The sequence below is a fragment of the Nomascus leucogenys genome, chromosome 3 (genome assembly GCF_006542625.1).
Source record: "Nomascus leucogenys isolate Asia chromosome 3, Asia_NLE_v1, whole genome shotgun sequence".
In the NCBI taxonomy this organism is placed as follows: domain Eukaryota; kingdom Metazoa; phylum Chordata; class Mammalia; order Primates; family Hylobatidae; genus Nomascus; species Nomascus leucogenys.
Window position 1 is genome coordinate 83,000,284 of NC_044383.1, and position 19,809 is coordinate 83,020,092.

Sequence of the window (19,809 nt, forward strand, 5' to 3'; positions counted from 1 at the left end):
ATTTACTTCCATATTTTAAAGACTTGCCTTTCATATTGATGATGGAATTGTTTTGAGTATGGTATGAGGTATGGATTCAATTTAATTTTTCCCATGTAAATAACCAATTATTTCAGTATCATTTCTTAAATAATTATTTCCCCCACTAAACTACCATTTTTGATATGTCACATTTTCATATATGCATAGATCTGATTTGATTCTCTATTCTCCTCCGTTGGTCTTTGGTTTATCCTGTTTCAATACTACACTGCCTTAATGATGACAAGTTCTCGTATTGTTTACAACAAACTATTCCACTATATTAAAGTTTTAGATACATCTTGTTACATTTAAGACAAGTACAATTTCCATTGCTTTTGAATGTTGTATTTTTTTAACATTGTATTTCTGATGTGTAGGAATTTTGCTGATATTTTTATATTGACTTTGTATGAAAGAACTTGCTAAATTATCTTTCAGTGGTTGTTAATGAGGTTGAGAACATTTTCATGTTTATTAGCCAGCTGGTTGTCCTCCTCTGTGTATCTGTCTTTTGTACTTTTATTGGGTGGTCCATTTTTTTTCTTATTGATTTGTAGGACTTCTTCGCATGTTTTGGATATGACTTCTTTGTTAATTAATGAATTGCAATACCTTCTTTGGCTCTGTCTTTACTCTTATTTGTGGTTTTTGAGAAGCAGAAGTTCTTAAGTTTAATTTAGCCTAGTGTATTAAATTTTCTCTACATGACCAGCACATTTTCTGGCTTATTTCTGAAAGCTTTCACATTACAAGTTTATAATGACATTCTCTTATATTCTCAAAGGATTATTGCTTTCTCCTAACACTGAGATCTATGGTTCACCAGGAAATAATCTTTATATGTCATGTGAAGTAGTAATCTAGTTTCATTCTTTTTCATATGGAAATAAATACAATTGACCCAACACCATTTACTAAAAAGACCATTCCTATTCTTCATTATTCCTCTGTCCTTCCTCACTTTCCTTTAGGTCATGTGTTATATATGTATAGATTTGCTTTTGAGCTCTCTATTCTGTTCTGGGGATCTAAGTATTTAATCCCGTGTTTATACCATACCATCCACTATAGTAGCTTTATAATGTCTTGATATCTGACTTAGCAAGTCTTCCAATCTTGTTCTTGTTCAAAGGTGATTACACTATTCCTGGCGCTCTGCATTTCTTTATAAGTTACGGAATTAGCTTGTAACAAAAATAACCTGATAGAATATTATTTTGCATCTATAGGGCAAATGAAAGGGAAATAATACCTTCACAATAGTAAGTCTTCAAGTCTAAGAGCATGGTATTATCCTTCCATGTATTTATTTTGGTTTTCTGTTTATTCTTTCAAAGTTTTATAGTTTTCTGTGTAGAGATCTCATACATTCTTATTAGGTTTTTCAGGGAATTTAAATACCATAAATGATTTTTTTTTCATTTCACTTTCTGTTTGTTATTGTTAAATAGGAATACAATTGATTTGCATATATAGACATTTTATTGGGCAACTCTAATAACTAACTTGTAAATTCTAATCGGGTATTATAGAATTTTTTTTATTTTCTCCACAATTAGATCATCAGCAAATAATGAGTTTGTTTCCTTTTAACTCTTGTACGTCTTTCCCTCACCTTACTGCAAAATCTATGGCTTCCAGTCTAAAGCTGAATAGAAGTGGTGATTGTGGATATTATTTTCCTATTTATAATCTGAGTAAAAGCTATCAACATTTACCATTAAGTATAATGTTCGCTATAGGTTTTTTTAAACCACATTGAAGAAGTTTCTTTTATTTTTACTTTGTTAAGAGTTTTTAATCATAAATTGAAGTAAGATTTTATCAAATGACTTTTCTGCAGCTGCTGAGGTAATTTTACAGCTTTCCCTTTTACTTGGTAAAATTATTGAAACACAGTGATTCTCTTGAATTTTAAAACGAACTTGACATTCCTAAAATGAAATCAACTTGATCACGATATACTAATCTCTTCATATATCACTGGATTTAGTTGCTTGTTATTTGGGGTTGGGTTTTGTATTTATTGCCAGAAATATTATGGACCTACAGTTTTTCTTTCTCATAATGATTTTAGATTTTGATACCAAAGTGTTAATGAGTTCAAAATTAACCAGAGCATGTTCTCTGTTTGTACTTACTTGATTTAGTTTGTGTGAGATTGCTGTTATTTCTTCTTTAAAGCTTGGCAAAATTCACTGGTGAAGCCACTTTGGCTTTATTTCACTCTGTATGTAGCCTTTTTAATTACAAATTCAACTTATCTAATAGTTGTCATAATTTTTTATTTCTTCTTGTGTCAATTTTAATAGTTTTATTTATTTTAGATTTTTCCATTTTACCTAAATTTTCTAATTCTTTGACACAGAGTTGTTGTACATAGTCAGATTTACATAGATTCATCTACATGTTTACAATTTTCATTTTTTCCCTACTCTTTTCTGCACCTGTGAGCTCCAATGTGTACTTTTGCCCAAAGAACACTCTTTGGTATTTATTTTAACGTGGGTGGATAATTAATAAATTTAGTTTCCGATGGCCTGAAAATGCTTTTACCTTCATTGTCAAAAGATCTTATACCTGGGCATAGACTTCTAGGTTGGCTGCTAATTTTTTTCAGCAATTTGAATATATCTCTCCATTGTCTAGCTTTCTTTTTTTTCTGTTGAGAAGTAGGTATCTTCTCAATTTGTTGTTAATCTGAAACTGGTATTTTATTATCAGGGGAAATTCAGCCAGATATCGGGCAAAATTCACCCCCGATATTTCACATCGTTTTTCTATTTTCCCTAAGTGTCGGCCAGTTTGAGAAATAAAGGGACAGAGTTCAAAAGAGATAAATTTTAAAGCTGGGCACCCAAGGGGGACATCATATGTCAGTAGGTTCCGTGATGCCCCCATAGCCGTAAAACCAGCAAGTTGTTATTAGGGATTTTTAAAGGGGAGGGAATGTATGAATAGGGTGTAGGTCACAGAGATCACGTACTTCACAAGGTAATAGAATATCACAAGGCAAATGGAGGCAGGGCGAGATCACAGGACCACAGGACCACAGGGCCGGGGCAAAATTAAAATTGCTAATGAAGTTTCAGGCACCACTGTCATTGATAACATCTTATCAGGAGACAGGGTTTGAGAGCAATCAGTCTGACCAAAATTTATTAGGCGGGAATTTCCTCATCCTAATAAGCCTGGGAGCACTATGGGAGACTGGGGCTTATTTCATCCCTATACTCTCGACCATAAAAGACGGCCACACCCAAGGGGGCCATTTTAGAGGCCTACCCTCAGGGGTGCATTCTCTTTCTCAGGAATGTTCCTTGCTGAGAAAAAGAATTCAGCGATATTTCTCCCATTTGCTTTTGAAAGAAGAGAAATATGGCTCTGTTCCACCCAGCTCACTGGTGGTCAGAGTTTAAGGTTATCTCTCTTATTCCCTTGAACACTGCTGTTATCCTGTTCTTATTTCAAGGTGCCCAGATTTCATATTGTTCAAACACACATGCTCTACAATTTGGGCAGTTAACACAATCATCACAGGGTCCTGAGGCAACATACATCCTCCTCAGCTTACGAGATGACAGGATTAAGAGATTAAAGTAAAGACAGGCATAGGAAATCACAAGGGTATTGATTGGGGAAGTGATAAGTGTCCATGAAATCTTCACAATTTATGTTTAGAGATTGCAGTAAAGACAGGCATAAGAAATTATAAAAGTATTAATTTGGGGATCTAATAAATGTCCATGAAATCTTCACAAATTATGTTCTTCCACCATGGCTTCAGCTGGCCCTCGATTCGGGGTCCCTGACTTCCCGCAACATTTTATAATCTATTTTTGATATGTTATTTGTCGTTGGTTTTTAGTAGTTTTACCCTGATGTGTCCAAGCGTGTTTTTCAGGTCAGTTGAGGTTCATGTTTTCTTGGTTTTTAAAATTTGGGGCATGTTTTTGTCAGTTTTGGAAGACTGGCCATTGTTTCTTCAAATACAACTTGTATATTTTTCTCTTTTCTCATTCTCATTCTATCATCTATGTTTCTTACTTTCTTAATTGTACTTTTCATACCTTTTATCATCATGCTTAATTTTATTTTCTATCATCTTTTTCATTTCATACAATCTTTTCTAAAATTTCTCATTATGTCCCTAATTTAAATCATCATGTATTTCTGTACTATAATTTACATTTCATTCTTTTTCATTGTTTTTAATTCTCTGCAAAACTTTTGCTCCTTATTTTATTTACCCCCTTGAACATATTAAGGATAGTTTTATGTTCTGTTTTATAACTCCAAAATCTATGGCTTCCTGCATGTATGTTTCTATTCTTTATACTCCCTTGTCTTCTTCTGAACATGGTCATTTTTGTTTAGTGCTAGACAATGGTGTAGAAGTAATTGAGGCCTAAGATGATGTTTTCTTCCTTCAGACAAGATGTGTATTTATTCTGTTGTTCACCTAGGGATAAAAGAATTCCAAGGTTATCTTAATATAATTTTAGAAACTGAGGTAATTCAAAGCTGGGCTTCTGTCTCTGAAATACTAGTTTACTTCTAATTTACCTTACTCCAAGGGCATAGCTCTTTGGAAATCTCACCTACACAATGATAAGCTTACCAGGCCTGCTACATTGAAGGTCCACGGACCTCAATCTTTGTCCCCTTAGCCTTTCAAGGCTGTCAGAAGTGCCATATAGCTTCTCATACTATTCATTTTATCTTTCTGGATATACATATTCTTCTGTGGAAAGCAAATACCAAGCTCATCTATGTTTTACTCCTTCTTTTGGACTTTGCCTATTAATTCTTCACTGTAATATTAATTCTCTGATGCCTCCAAGGTACACTTTTTAAGTATATATTTCTTCCAGCTTCTCTAGTGGTTCACAGCTACTTCATGGTTTGAATTATACAGAGTACCATTATTGGAATGGAAGTCTTTCAACAATTTTATTTTGGGGAAAAATTATTTCTATTATCTTCATTTAGTGAATTTTCTCTTTATGCATTAGTTTGTTTCATTTCAAGTTTGCTGATTTTTACTTTTGCTTTTTTCAGTCTGCTGATAATCTTATCCATTGAATTCTCTATTACAAATATTTTTAAACATAAGCCCCCACAGGGACTTTATTATACTTATGTTAAATATTTGGAAGGAAATGAACAGAATGAGTGAATGTATAAATGATTTCAGCAGAAAAATGAAAGAACTGGAAAAGGATCCAATAAATATTAGAATATATATATATTTATGTATGTATGTATTTACTTCTTGAGGTGTCTTATAATTTTTTGCCTGCCAAACATTGGAACAAAATACACATGTACAATTTATATTTCGTTTTGTTTTACCCCAGAGGATGCACTCCTTTCTTGTCGCATGGCTAGGTCAAGGGGCAGAAGTTTTAGTTTCTGTCAAGTGTTGTGCTGAGTTGCAGTTAACAAAAATATGAAATTAGGCCGACCTCTGGTTTCAAATGGTATTAAAGAAAACTGTATTTCCCTTTCATCTAATCTTTGATTGAAGCTGACAAGAATTTGTTGGGATTTTAACTCAGATTGGTTGTAGACGTAGACAGTTACTTTTGGATCATCTTTGGAATATTTTGGTTTTCAACCAAGAAAGTTTAACCACTCCATTTTCCATTTGGTTTGATTTGGGTTTAAAATGTATCATGTATCTTCTTCTTTTGTGATATCTCAGTTTTCTAGTTTTCTTTTTCCTACGTACTTTATATGAAATAATTTTGTTTTACTTATTTCTATTTCTGTGTTTAGAGTTTTCCATTAAAATTTAACAAATCTAATGGCTTATTATTAAAATTTTGACATGAGAATACTTAATCTTAATGTAACTCAGTTAATGTATTCTTTTCCAACAATACAAGGATTAACAATCAATTCTTTCCTCACTTAAATGCTATTTTCCCCAGTACATTAGTATTATTATGTGTTTTTGAACCCCACAAATTATTATTGTTTTTTCATACAGTCAATGTTTATTTTTATGTAACTGCATGTTAGTCAAAGTCTTTGCTTCTTATTCTTTTTGTCTTCAATTTTCCTAAACCTTCCTTTAGAGAGCTTCCTTTTTTCTTTCTTTTTTTCAAACCACATTCTTTAGAACTGCCTTCAGTGAGGGTTTTTGGGTAGTAAACATAGCTTTTGTCAACTTAAATATGTTTTTATGTCATCCCATTCTTTAAATTCAGCTTCACTGAGTATACAGGTCTAGGGTTTACTTATTTTCTCTTAGCATTATTTCAGTTTCTTCTGGTTTCTATTGTTGCTGTTTAGAAGTTATCTGCATATCTAATTGTTGGTGTTTTAGACATGTTTTTTTCTCTTTAAATGTCTTTAAGATCATCTTTGTCTCTGGAGTATGACATCTTTACTATGATGTGTTTGTTTTTATGATGCCTGAAATTTGTTCTACTTTCTGCATCTGTACATTAATGTCATTAATTCTTGGAAATTCAATTCAATCTCCAACCTTTGCATATTTCTCATTTTCTCTATTATCTTCTTTTGAAATTCTGTAAAGACTTAGGCCAAATTCTTTTACTCTATCTTCTACTTTCTTTTTAACTGATATATTTTCTCTTTTTCTTTCTTCATTGTATTTTATAGTATATCTTTAGTTCTATCTCCAAGTTTATTAATTTTCCCTTCAACTGATTCTAACCTGCATTTTAATCTAAGTTTTAATTTTAATGATAAGTTTTTATCTCTTTTATTTCTATCAGTTCTCTTGCAAATCTGCCTAGTCATTTTTATTCTCCTGAATTTTTCTATATAATGCTCTCTGTTACGTCTTTAAATACATTAAACATTATTTTCCATTTTGTATCTGTTATTTCTCATGTGAAATTGTTTTGTTGGTGATCCAATTATTTTCTTTGCTGGATTTTTACTTAAACTGCTTGTTTTCATTGCTTATTCTTATTTTAAATATTTTAATTGTGAATTTATGCTCAGTGAAAATTTATGTGTATGAATTTTGTTAGGCCTAGGATGATGGGACATTCTTTCATAGAGGATTTTCTTGTCTTTCATTTTAAACTAAGCCTTTTAAACTAAAACCTAACAGTTTTAGACCTTACAGTTAATATAAGTTCAGGCTGTAAATACTTGATAACAAGGTCATCATGGCTCAGAAGACATCCTCAGGACAAATGGCTCCTTTAGAGAGTATTAACCTTTCTAGTTTCCTGCTCTCTTTTTATTTTTAGCCTCTGAGATTTTCCCTTACTTTCTTGCCAGTTCAGCAACACATTTTATTTTGTTTGCTTTTTATTACTTAGGCGTGTGTTTTAGAACATGCAGTTTTCTAAGCTGTCAGCAATGAGCATCTCATCACTCATGTTTTAACTCTGAAATCTGACATCAGACAATTTAGTGTCTCCAAACTATTCTTTTGAAGGCATCATTTACCTTCTTGTTGACACTTTCCCTAATTGTTATTAATATATATTCTCTCCTTGAAGTTCTCATTTCTTTTGTCTTTCAAAACACTGTGACCTGCACTATGTCTGCTTCATCTCTTTCCTGTCCCATGACATGCATTTATCCATGAGTTTGTATTTTATCTTTTTTTTTCAACTTTCTACACTAGGATTTCTTTGATGGTCTCATTCAGTCTCATAACTTCAGTTACCATTGTAGCTCCTCAACTACCAATTAGCTCATCCAGGAAAATAGTCTAAACTTCTTAATCTAACACGACATTTCGATGCCTAGTATTTTGGACATACAGCTTGATGGCTATCTAGTTTAGTTCCTCAAATTCAAAATAACTAAACCTGAGTTAATCTTGTCTTCCAACTAGTTTCTCTTCCTGTACCCCCGTCTTCTATTAGTGGCATACTAATTCTACCAGGAACCGTATATGAAATTTCAGAACGACTCTGTCTGCCTCCCAAATGCATTCACGTTTTAAGTCCTATTGCATCTTGCTCCCATGCATGATCTCAATACTCTTTTCTAAATCAGGCCATCATTACCTCCAACATGAATACCCAAATGCTTCCATCCTTTCTTCATTTCCAACTGCATCCTCACCCCTTAAACAAGACTCAGTCTTTGGCTTCTCAGAATTCTAAGACTTCATACATGGTTGTATTCTTCTATCATTTGATCTCACAGTCTCTGCAACTCTTTATATATATAATATATACCAATATATAATTTAATATGTATATACATGTTTAACATTATACATTATATATAATTACTTGTTCATGTAAATTGATTAATATATTTTGTTCTTATGATTTATTTAATGAATTTTCCCTTAAGGGGAATAGCTCATTGATTCTCCATATTCCCCCCCCAACACAAAATACAGCACGTTTTATACAGAAGGCATTATATTTGTTGATTAGGCCACATATTGAAAAATGGGTTTCGAATTGATTTTCCTGTTTATGGTATATCTACTTTTAATCCCTTCTATCACTTTTCTAAATTAATTCCCATAAGTCTCAGCTCAAAACATGGCACTTATCTGTTCTAAATCATCAATGATTATATTTTTTCTATAGAAAAAAGTTCATATCTAGCATGAAACTTAAGCCACTGATGACCTTGCACTAGTCTTCCTTTTCAAATTTGTCTTCCAATATTTACCCTCTCATGCTCTGCAAGCCACTTAGAATACAGTACTTATTGTTTTCCATGCATGCCTCACATATACAAGTGTCAGTGCCCTTCCCAGTTCTGTTGCTGCATCTAAATGCCCTTCTCCACATCTCAAGGAAAGGAGAGGTTTTCATTGGCTAAGATCCAGGGCTTCAGTTTCTAAAAGGTATAGACTTGCACACTAGACCTAGCATTTTTATCAGCCAAGTGATCTTCGCCTCCTAAGTTTTGGTTTGCTCATCTGTCAAATGAGCATAATAATAATAGACCTCCTCAGGGGATCATTGCAAAGATTTAAAAAGATCCACATACAGTAGCTGACACAGGACTCAGCCTATATGTTTAGGAAACATATAGGAGTATTAAATATTATGGTTAGTATTTCTAAAATTATTCCAAGGGTGGTAGAGACTGCCCTTTGCCTACTTGCACATCCATTCTGCTGGTGATCTAGAGGTCATAAACTCGCTGCTGCCGCCACGAGTACCGCCACAACTGTTTCTCACAGCCAAAACACTAGTTAGGAAAACTGAACCCTGGCATTCTGAATGGATAGAAACCACTCACATCTCAGCCAGCCAATTTGCCACCATCAACAGCAGCAGGAACATGTCTTTCATTTCATTTCACCTGCAGATTTTCACACGTGTTTGTAGCAGAGTCAAATTTGCATCCTGAACATACACTGTAAGAGGATCCAGGAAATGATTTTAGATCCTTGATCCCTCCGACTTGAAGGAGGATAAAACCAAGTTTGGGAAGGCCAATCCATAGTATCTGTTACAAAATTCATTGAGATGCCACTGCTTCAAGTCGTTCCTGAATTTTTCCTAGCTGAAAGTAATTGTCCTTCCTCCTTCTTTCAGGGGGTGGTTTTCAACCCGCACTGGACATTAGAACTACTTGAGAACTGAAAAATACTTATTTTTAGTGCACTCTCAAAAAGCCAAAAAGTCTAAGTTATTTGGTCTGAGGCAGGCATGCACCTTGGACATTTTTTAAATTCTAATGTGTACCCAATGTTTAGAACTACTCCTCTAAATCTTATAACCTTTCATTTATTCTCATCACTTCCTAACTTTCGTTTAGTGACTTATGAAATGTCCTTCCTCTTCCTGCTAGCTCATAAGCTCTCTGCAGACAGGATGTGAGTCTATTTTTATATCCTTTACAATTTGTAGCAGATTACTTTGCAAATGACATGTATTTTACATGTTTTTCAAATGCATTAATAAATAGATGGTGTGTGATGCCTTGCAAACAATAGTATATTAAAGATACCAGGCATGGCACCTTGTCCTTGCCTCTCTCCCACATGAAATGTTCTCAACTACACTTCTTGTGAATCTATTCATTCTGCATAGCCTAGAAAAATGTTAAGTGGATATATTACTCATAGCATTAGGCTTTTCATCAATAACTCACTATAAAATACAACTTGACACAAAATTGTACTGGTTTAAAAAATAGCACCTAAGAAATAACATTCTCAGCTACAGAAACTGTTACCAATGAACTTATATCTTTTTTTTTTTTTTTTTTTTTTTTTTTGAGATGGAGTTTCACTCTTGTTGCCCAGGCTGGAGTGCAATGGTGCGATCTAGGCTCACCGCAACCTTCACCTCCCAGGTTCCAGTGATCCTCCTGCCTCAGCCTCCCTCATAGCTGAAATTACAGGCATGCGCCACCACACCCAACTAATTTTATATTTTTAGTAGAGCAGGGGTTTCTCCATGTTGGTCAGGCTGCTCTCAAACTCACGACCTCAGGTGATCCACCCACCTCGGCTTCCCAAAGTGCTAGGATTACAGGCGTGAGCCACAGCACAGCCAAACTTACATCTTTTTAGGGAGAAATCCAAAATCTAAAGGAGCAAACTAGAAAAGCAAAGCCAAGTCCATTCATGCCATTGAATTTCTGAACTACTCATCTGTCTTCTACTCATTGTCTTCATTATGTTCTTTGATATATCAGTGCACCTCTAAATAAACCTTCTAAAATCCCAATATGCAAAGATAAAAATTCTGGGCTTAAATGTTGTGTTAGCTGCTAAATAACTTTGAAAGAAGTTTGACAAGAATGTTTAAGTGATACATTCCAAATGAATGACTAGCACTGCTGAGTTCACACCTAGAAAAGTTGAATGCTAACCAGTTGGGGTACATGTTTATATTAATAGTTCTTACAGCTCATAATTAAGAACAGCTTTGCTCAAGAATTTTTAATCTTTGAAAGCAAAAATTTTCCAATATCTTTGACAAATTAGCCCTCAGGTGGGGATTCCTGAGACAAAAATCACATAGTCCTCAACCTCTTTCCTACAGCTCTACCCGTTAGAGAATGATTAAAACAAGCTATTTGGCTTGTTCTTCTGGACACAGAGTTATTCCCTGAGAATTTTAAACTATTAATGTTAGTGACAAAGAAGAGGAAAAAGTAAAGAATAATGTTTAGAAAAGTGTAAGATAGTAAAAAGTGGTCAGATTGGAAAAATTCATACTCTTACCTGTTCTGCCTGCTCCATCCCAGTTAGAACTACTTGCATTCGAAGTTCAAATCACTTTAAAAAGCTTTAAAGTTTCAAGATCCTTCTTCATCCTTAATGTACCCAGGTGAAAATTTGTTCTCAAGACTCAACATTTCCCAACTTCAAATGAGCTCCTATGCCACTCTCTTACTTGTCTTTTCCCTTCCTCAGTAAACAGTTTGATCTTTCCTTCCTTGCTTCTTTCCCTCCTTCTTCTTTTCTTCCTTCCTTTCTTCCAACCTTCCTTCCTTCCTAACAGATTTCCAACAGCTTAACTTCCTTAAGATCTTCCTAGAAAGGTTTTTCCTCACTCTCCTTTCTATTATAATAGTTCTCTATGAATTCTATATGGTTCTAATAGAGTGTGTATCATTTATATAGTTATAATACCTCTATTTTTAAGAAACACTATTTGGATGTATTCAAAGATCAATAGTTAAATGATAGACTTCATGAAAATGAGGACTGAATTTCTTAGTGTGTTTTTTCTAACCAAGAAGAAGAGAATAAACATTCAGTTTGTTCTCTTACCTCAAATTACATTGACTATTACTGAGATAGGAGCTAAGCTAAGAGAATCCAGACTCCTTGAGGGGGCAAGGAGTTCAAATCACTGAGTAAATTCAAGAAATGTTGACCTGGACCAAATGCTTCCTCCCACTGTACAGTCCTACAAGTGTAAAATCACAAGGTTTTGAGATATTAGACTGATTCTGTTCTCACCCTACCCAACTCCCTGATGTTGCTTTTACAAAACAGAATTGAACAAGACGTGAATTTCTTCTTTTAAGAGGCCAGGCGCGGTGGCTCATGCCTGTAATCCCAGCACTTTGTGAGGCCGAGGCGGGCAGATCATGAGATCAGGAGATTGAGACCATCCTGGCCAACACGGTGAAACCCCATATCTACTAAAAATACAAAAATTAGCCAGGCACGGTGGCACATGCCTGTAGTCCCAGCTACTCAAGAGGCTGAGGAAGGAGAATGGCTTGAACCCGGGAAGTAGAGGTTGCAGTGAGCCAAGATCATGTCACAGCACTCCAGCCTGGGCAACAGAGCAAGACTCCATCTCAAAAAACAAAACAAAACAAAAAATTAAGAAGTATGGTCTATATTGTAAGGCATTTTCTGTGGATCCAGGCCTATTATGGAGTTAGGACCGGGATGGGAGAAGGACCATCTTGTCTTGTATTTAGACTTCTGATCTGATCACTAAATAAGTTACAGGTATTTAGATGTTGTCATGTTTAAAGTGTCATTTAAAATAAACAATTGAAATATTATCAATTTGGTAATCCCTTTTGTGGTTTTATATGTCTTATATATTCATTTTATAATACACTAAAAGCCTCACAAAATGGCAGTAGACTACCAGTTCCTAACCCCTGAGGGGCCATGTTTCATGATGCTATTATATACATCTAAAACTAAAATAAATATTAATGAAAATGACATTTTCCATATTAAGTGAAGAGAGTTAAAGGTACATATTTTATTTCTATAAAGTGATAAACACTTGATTGCTGTAAATATGAATAAAACTTTTATTTTTAAACCTTTCAAGGGAATTAGATCTATTTTCCTGTTGTTTCCAAGCCTTCTGTAGCCCTCTGAGTGTGTTTATATTCACTAGGAAGGAACATTTCTGTGGAATTAATCAAATGGATAATTCAATGTTCCTTTTAGATAATTTTGGCCATGTTCCATTGCGAACTTTCTAGTCTGCATTTCATCTTTCCTGGGAAAAGACTCACATATTCCAAATCCTCTGCCTTTTCTCTACTTGTTAGTGAAGAACAATATAGCAAAACTGCTATGTACAGAATTAATAATTGCGTGCATTCAGCAGGGCTCTCTGCTGGGAATTTCATCACTAGAATAAGGCAAAACGCATGAGAATAACGGTTCAAATGTAGTCAACACAAACTAGTATCAAAAACGCTGTTGTATTATCATTAATCGCTCCTCTGATTTTGCTAAAATTAAAAAGAAATTCTGTGGGGGGAGAATTAGAAAATATTCAAAGCTCCTAATATATTCCAGTAAATCCTGAGATGACAAATCTTATTTTCCAAGGAAAAGCAGTGCTACTTTTTTTTTTTTGTAACAACAAAGAATTCATGTTCAATGCCTAATTAAAACCTTTGGAAATCTATATGCGTTGTTTCTTTTTTTTTTATTATTATACTTTAGGTTTTAGGGTACATGTGCACAATGTGCAGGTTTGTTACATATGTATCCATGTGCCATGTTGATTTCCTGCACCCATTAACTCGTCATTTAGCATTAGGTATAAATCCTAATGCTGTCCCTCTCCCCTCCCCCCACCCCACAACAGTCCCTGGAATGTGATGTTCCCCTTCCTGTGTCCATGAGTTCTCATTGTTCAATTCCCACCTATGAGTGAGAACATGCAGTGTTTGGTTTTTTGTCCTTGTGATAGTTTACTGAGAATGATGTTTTCCAGTTTCATCCATGTCCCTACAAAGGACACGAACTCATCATTTTTTATGGCTGCATAGTATTCCATGGTGTATATGTGCCACATTTTCTTAATCCAGACTATCGTTGTTGGACATTTGGGTTGGTTCCAACTCTTTGCTATTGTGAATAGTGCCGCAATAAACATACGTGTGCATGTGTCTTTATAGCAGAGCAGTCTACAAACCACTGCTCAATGAAATAAAAGAGGATACAAACAAATGGAAGAACATTCCATGCTCATGGGTTGGAAGAATCAATATCGTGAAAATGGCCATACTGCCCAAAGTAATTTATAGATTCAATGCCATCCCCATCAAGCTACCAATGACTTTCTTCACAGAATTGGAAAAAACTACTTTAAAGTTCATATGGAACCAAAAAAGAGCCCGCATCGCCAAGTCAATCCTAAGTCAAAAGAACAAAGCTGGAGGCATCATGCTACCTGACTTCAAACTATACTACAAGGCTACAGTAACCAAAACAGCATGGTACTGGTACCAAAACAGAGATATAGATCAATGGAACAGAACAGAGCCCTCAGAAATTATGCCGCATATCTACAACTATCTGATCTTTGACAAACCTGACAAAAACAAGCAATGGGGAAAGGATTCCCTATTTAATAAATGGTGCTGGGAAAACTGGCTAGCCATATGTAGAAAGCTGAAACTGGATCCCTTCCTTACACCTTATACAAAAATTAATTCAAGATGGATTAAAGACTTAAATGTTAGACCTAAAACCATTAAAATCCTACAAGAAAACCTAGGCAATACCATTCAGGACATAGGCGTGGGCAAGGACTTCATGTCTAAAACACCAAAAGCAATGGCAACAAAAGCCAAAATTGACAAATGGGATCTAATTAAACTAAAGAGCTTCTGCACAGCAAAAGAAACTACCATCAGAGTGAACAGGCAACCTACAGAATGGGAGAAAATTTTTGCAACCTACTCATCTGACAAAGGGCAAATATCCAGAATCTACAATGAACTCAAACAAATTTACAAGAAAAAAAACAAACAACCCCATCAAAAGGTGGGCAAAGGACATGAACAGACACTTCTCAAAAGAACACATTTATGCAGCCAAAAACCACATGAAGAAATGCTCATCATCACTGGCCATCAGAGAAATGCAAATCAAAACCACAGTGAGATACCATCTCACACCAGTTAGAATGGCCATCATTAAAAAAGCAGGAAACAACAGGTGCTGGAGAGGATGTGGAGAAATAGGAACACTTTTACACTGTTGGTGGGACTGTAAACTAGTTCAACCATTGTGGAAGTCAGTGTGGTGATTCCTCAGGGATCTAGAACTAGAAATACCATTTGACCCAGCCATCCCATTACTGGGTATATACCCAAAGGACTATATGCGTTGTTTCTTAATGGCTTTCCAAATTTACAAAACAATCAGAATCCTTATCTATCACTGGCTTTATGTTTCATATCAGCTTTTTTATTCATCTTACAGAATGAATTTTGCCTTGCAGATGAATTCTAGCTATTTTATCCATAGTAATGGAATAGCTGCTGCTATTATTTATGCTCTACACATGTTACTTTGGCCCTAAAGCCTGAAGGAACCTATCGTTGTTTTCTATCACTGATGATTTTATCTGCACTTCTGCATCTGGGCAATTGTTCACAATAGTCACAAAGACCTAGCACTTGGTCTGAGAATCCTACCTGCTGAGGAGTTTTATTTGACCAGCTTGGTAAAGGACATTTAAATGAAGATATCTAAAGCTAGCAGAAAACAGACATTTTGGAGTCATCAGCACATTTGGGATGGTGGAAGCCACAGCCAAGGAGGGGATGTGGTACATGAAGACCTCAGGGTAAATGTGCAGAGCCCTTATTAGGTATTCAATAAAGACTTGAGGAGTAAAAGAATGAACTAGAAAATGACAATGTACTGATTATTAATTTATATTTGAGTAAAAAAGACTGTTGTTTCCATCAAAATCTGCCTCTAGAATTTTCCAGCAAGAAAGTAAGTGATGACAGTTATTAAAAGCCCTAGCAACAGTTTATATCCTTGAGGTAAAACCATCCTGTTTCAACAGATACCATATTCTCATTGAATTCCACATTAGCTTATGATAAACACAAGATGTTTTTCATAATCTAGCTGCAGGTTTTATGCATGTTTTTTTAGCAAAACACACAAGGAACTGCCAAGATGGGAGAGTAATCTTTCCTAAATCACTCCAAATGTCACCATGACTATAAGCATACTTTCCTAAATTGGTGGATTTTTGCTTAAGAAAATATAAATTCATTCAAATGCTTCACTCACATTATATTAAGGTTTCATCATTTACCCTATAAACAAAACTCTGCTTTTATATACATGAATCACTTTGTCATTCACAGGATCAAACCAAAATGACAACTGCTCACTTTTACTGTCAATACTGCACAGCATCACTTCTTGGGAAGAAATATGTACTAAAGGATGACAGTCCGTACTGTGTTACATGTTACAATCGTGTATTTTCTAACTATTGTGAGGAATGCAAAAAACCAATTGAATCCGATTCTAAGGTAAGTCTCACCTCAATTTACAGAATTACTGCATATGAACAGCAAACAAGTGGGTTGGAGTGCCTCTTTTCATTTAGTGTTGATTTTCAACACTATTTCTCCGCTACTGGATATATAAGGATCTTAAAAGTTACCAGCAGTCAAGCTCCAGCCACTACACTTAGCACTATGAAATACAACATATGCTTAATCCTCACATGATCTTATAAGGTAGCTGAGAATGCTAAAGATTAAAGAGGTTAAGCTATTTGTCCAAAGTTACACAGCTAGAATTTTCCTGCTGTTTCCAAGCCCTCAGTAACCCTCTGGGTGTGTTTGTCATTTCTGGAATGACAAGGGTATAAATAAATGCGTAAAGAATTGAAGTTGAAAGGATTCAAAATCTGTTTTCTGATGTAAAATCAGCTTCATTTCTTACTAAACCCTACTGATACCTCTCACATCTACCACCCATTCCTCTGACATGCTTATTCTTTCTCTTTCTTTCTTTCTTTCCTCCTTCCATCCTCCAATTATCTTCCTCTCTCTTTCTCTCTCTCTCTCTGACTCTTTCTTCCTTTCTTTCTGCCCTTGTTTTACTTAGGTGATGTTATTTTTTGTCTGTTTAGTTATGTCTCAAAGAGTAATAGAACTTTGTACCCTAAAATTTTAAAAATCGTTCCATGAAAAACCTCTATTATAGTTTACAAAAAGAATATAGGCAAATTTTGAAGACATAGCGGAGAATTCATTTGTTTTTTCCCAGCTGCCTTAAGTGACCCACCAAGAAAGCCCTGGGCTCTAGCTCTTAATTACCCCAGAGAGTCTCCTCTCTATGGGTAACAGTTTCAGTAACAACTTTCCCTCAAGCTACTAGCACAACCTACTGACATGAGAGTCCCAGTAGTGTTAAGTTGGGTTTTATAAAATGGCCTGTATTATCACAACCACATTTAATTAACTTTTATTTACCGTCTCAAAGGATCTTTGTTACAAAGACCGGCACTGGCATGAAGGATGCTTCAAGTGCACCAAATGCAATCACTCTTTGGTGGAAAAGCCTTTTGCTGCCAAGGATGAGCGCCTGCTGTGCACGGAGTGCTATTCTAACGAGTGCTCCTCCAAGTGCTTCCACTGCAAGAGGACCATCATGCCTGGTAGGGTCTCAAGGGGGCTCCTGTCTGTAACTGAAGCTGTGATGCTTTTCATTAAGTCCCAGCACATGAGGAGTGCAGCAGCTCCCAAAACCCTGGTTTTGAAAAAGATATCTTTCTTACTCTCTCAATCTTCTTCCGTGTACTTTAGAAATAAAAAGGTTATCCATTCATTATCCTTGAACAGGTAAATTACAGTGTTCTGTGTATTTTCATAAAGTCTAATTCACAGAAACATTTCAAACCAGAACCTCACCCATAAAATAAAGACAAAATGTATACCAATAATACTACATTAAACACAGTGCCCTAGGCACAATCAATGGCATCAGAAAGAGTGATTCATCCATCATAGGCGATTGGGGCCAACTGCCATTTTGTAGCTTGACACAAACTGTTTTGAGGATCAGTTATTGTTATTCTCTCTTAGGGAAGACAGGGTTCATGTATATCATTCCACTTTTGGCAAGGACTAATTCTTTATAGTTTGATCTTCTTCTCAATCTCTATGGTCAGCAGCATAAGAACATAATTCATTCTCTGTTACTCTTGCGCTCCCATTTTCTTATTATGGATTCAGAGAATTTCTAGAAGGCCATAACTGCACAGCATAGTCTCAGTAGTTGTGCTCTGGGCATTTTTAATACCCTTGTAATGATTATTGTGGCCCAATTTATCCAAACCATGTGAAACCATTAGGAGTCTTCATTCAAAGTACTTTTACATCTTCAGATTATAGGTTATGCAGGGCTTGAAAGAGTTTTCAGTCTAAGAGTGATTCTCCATCATCATGGCTAAACTTTATTAACCTTTTTTTTTTTCCCCAGATGAATGGGTTTTTTTGAACCTGAAAAAATACTGTTTTTCTAAAAGGACAATTCATTTATTAACTTAAAATGTCTTTAAGTAATGTGATTTGTATTTGCTTAAAAAATAAAATTATGCTTGACTTACACTAACTTGTCCTTACTTTTGGAGTACAGGTTCCCGCAAAATGGAATTTAAGGGAAACTACTGGCATGAAACCTGTTTTGTGTGTAAGAATTGCCAACAACCTATAGGGACAAAGCCTTTGATCTCCAAAGAGAGTGGCAATTATTGTGTGCCATGTTTTGAGAAGGAGTTTGCTCACTACTGCAACTTTTGTAAGAAGGTAATTTTCTAAAGAGGGTGAAACTTGTGGAAACTCAGACTATTTCTTTTTAGCTATATCATATATTTAGAATGAACTGATACTATTATATCTGTAATCACACACCCATGGTAGTTGGGACTTTCAACATGTCCAAACCACTAGTTGTCACGATGAGGATGACCATTTTATTTTTTTATTAACCATAAAATTCCAGCCACAACAAGAATTTAGTATTCCAGACAGCTCAAGTGATTTGGTATTCCAGTTCATTTCACTGCTTTTGTTTTTTTTTTTTTTTTTGAGACGGAATCTCTCTCTGTCACCCAGGCTGGAGTGCAGTAGTACAATCTCAGCTCACTGCAACCTCTGCCTTCCAGGTTCAAGAGATTCTCATGTCTCAGCCTTCCAAGTAGCTGGGATTACAGATGCGTGCCACCGCGTCCAGCTAATTTTTGTATTTTTAGTAGAGGTGGGGTTACACCATGTTGGCTAGGCTGGTCTCGAACTCCTGACCTCAGGTGATCCACCTGCCTTGGCCTTCTAAAGTGCTGGGATTACAGGCATGAGCCACCACACTCGGCCCATTCACTGCTTTTATACAAGATCTCACGTATTCTGAGAGAAAGCACAGGTCTCTCTTTGAATACAGATGTTTCTTAAAAAATAATTTTTGATCCATTCAGTATTAACCGTTTCAGAGAAATATGGATTTGCCTCACAAAGTGACTAAGGGAACCAAGTTAAACAGGACGTCTAACTTCTCACATTCTTTCTCAGCAATGCAAATGTCTTCTTGACTTGAAGCTTTTATATTTCCTGAGAGTAGAGCAATCGGCTCAAGAGAGTGCCAAGATCATGGGGGAAGTTCAGTAGACAAAAGACAGAAAGAAGACTAAGAGCAGCAAGTTCCTTCACTCCAGTTCCAGAATCATGTAGGGCCTTCTGACTTGGCTTCCCACTCAAAAAACATTTTCTAAGAGGAAAAAAAAGTAATTTTTTTGAAGTAAACTTCATCCAATTCTTTTTTTATCCCCTAAGCTTTATGTGAAAAAATAGCTCTAACACCTTGATGAAGTCTGTCTGCATTCCATAAAATATATATGGAGGTTCTCAAAGAAATCCTTGACCTGTGAGGCATCATAAGTTTAAAATGACACCATAAATTGTCATGAGAAAGCTGAATCATGAAAATACATTGGATTGATATAGTGGTTTCAAAGTATTTTTTATCTGTGGGTTACTTTGGCAGAACTCTTAAGCCCATTTGTATATCTGGACAGCTGGAAGTCACACTACCACTTTCTACAC

At 35.4% G+C, this 19,809-nt stretch overlaps 1 protein-coding gene across 3 annotated transcripts in view; it reads left to right on the forward strand.

Annotated features, from left to right (window-relative positions):
- Positions 1-19,809, forward strand: part of FHL5 (four and a half LIM domains 5) — a 57,569-nt gene that overhangs the window by 26,539 nt on the left and 11,221 nt on the right. For 2 of the 3 annotated variants that reach the window (XM_003258352.4, XM_003258353.4), the window contains 3 exons: positions 16,063-16,233; positions 17,195-17,369; positions 18,350-18,519. In XM_003258352.4, the coding sequence (XP_003258400.1) occupies positions 16,075-16,233; positions 17,195-17,369; positions 18,350-18,519 (504 nt within the window). In that variant the 5' untranslated portion in view covers positions 16,063-16,074. Of the gene's footprint in view, positions 1-11,985; positions 12,086-16,062; positions 16,234-17,194; positions 17,370-18,349; positions 18,520-19,809 lie in introns of all 3 variants that reach the window. The other variant, XM_030802984.1, reaches the window with a different exon arrangement.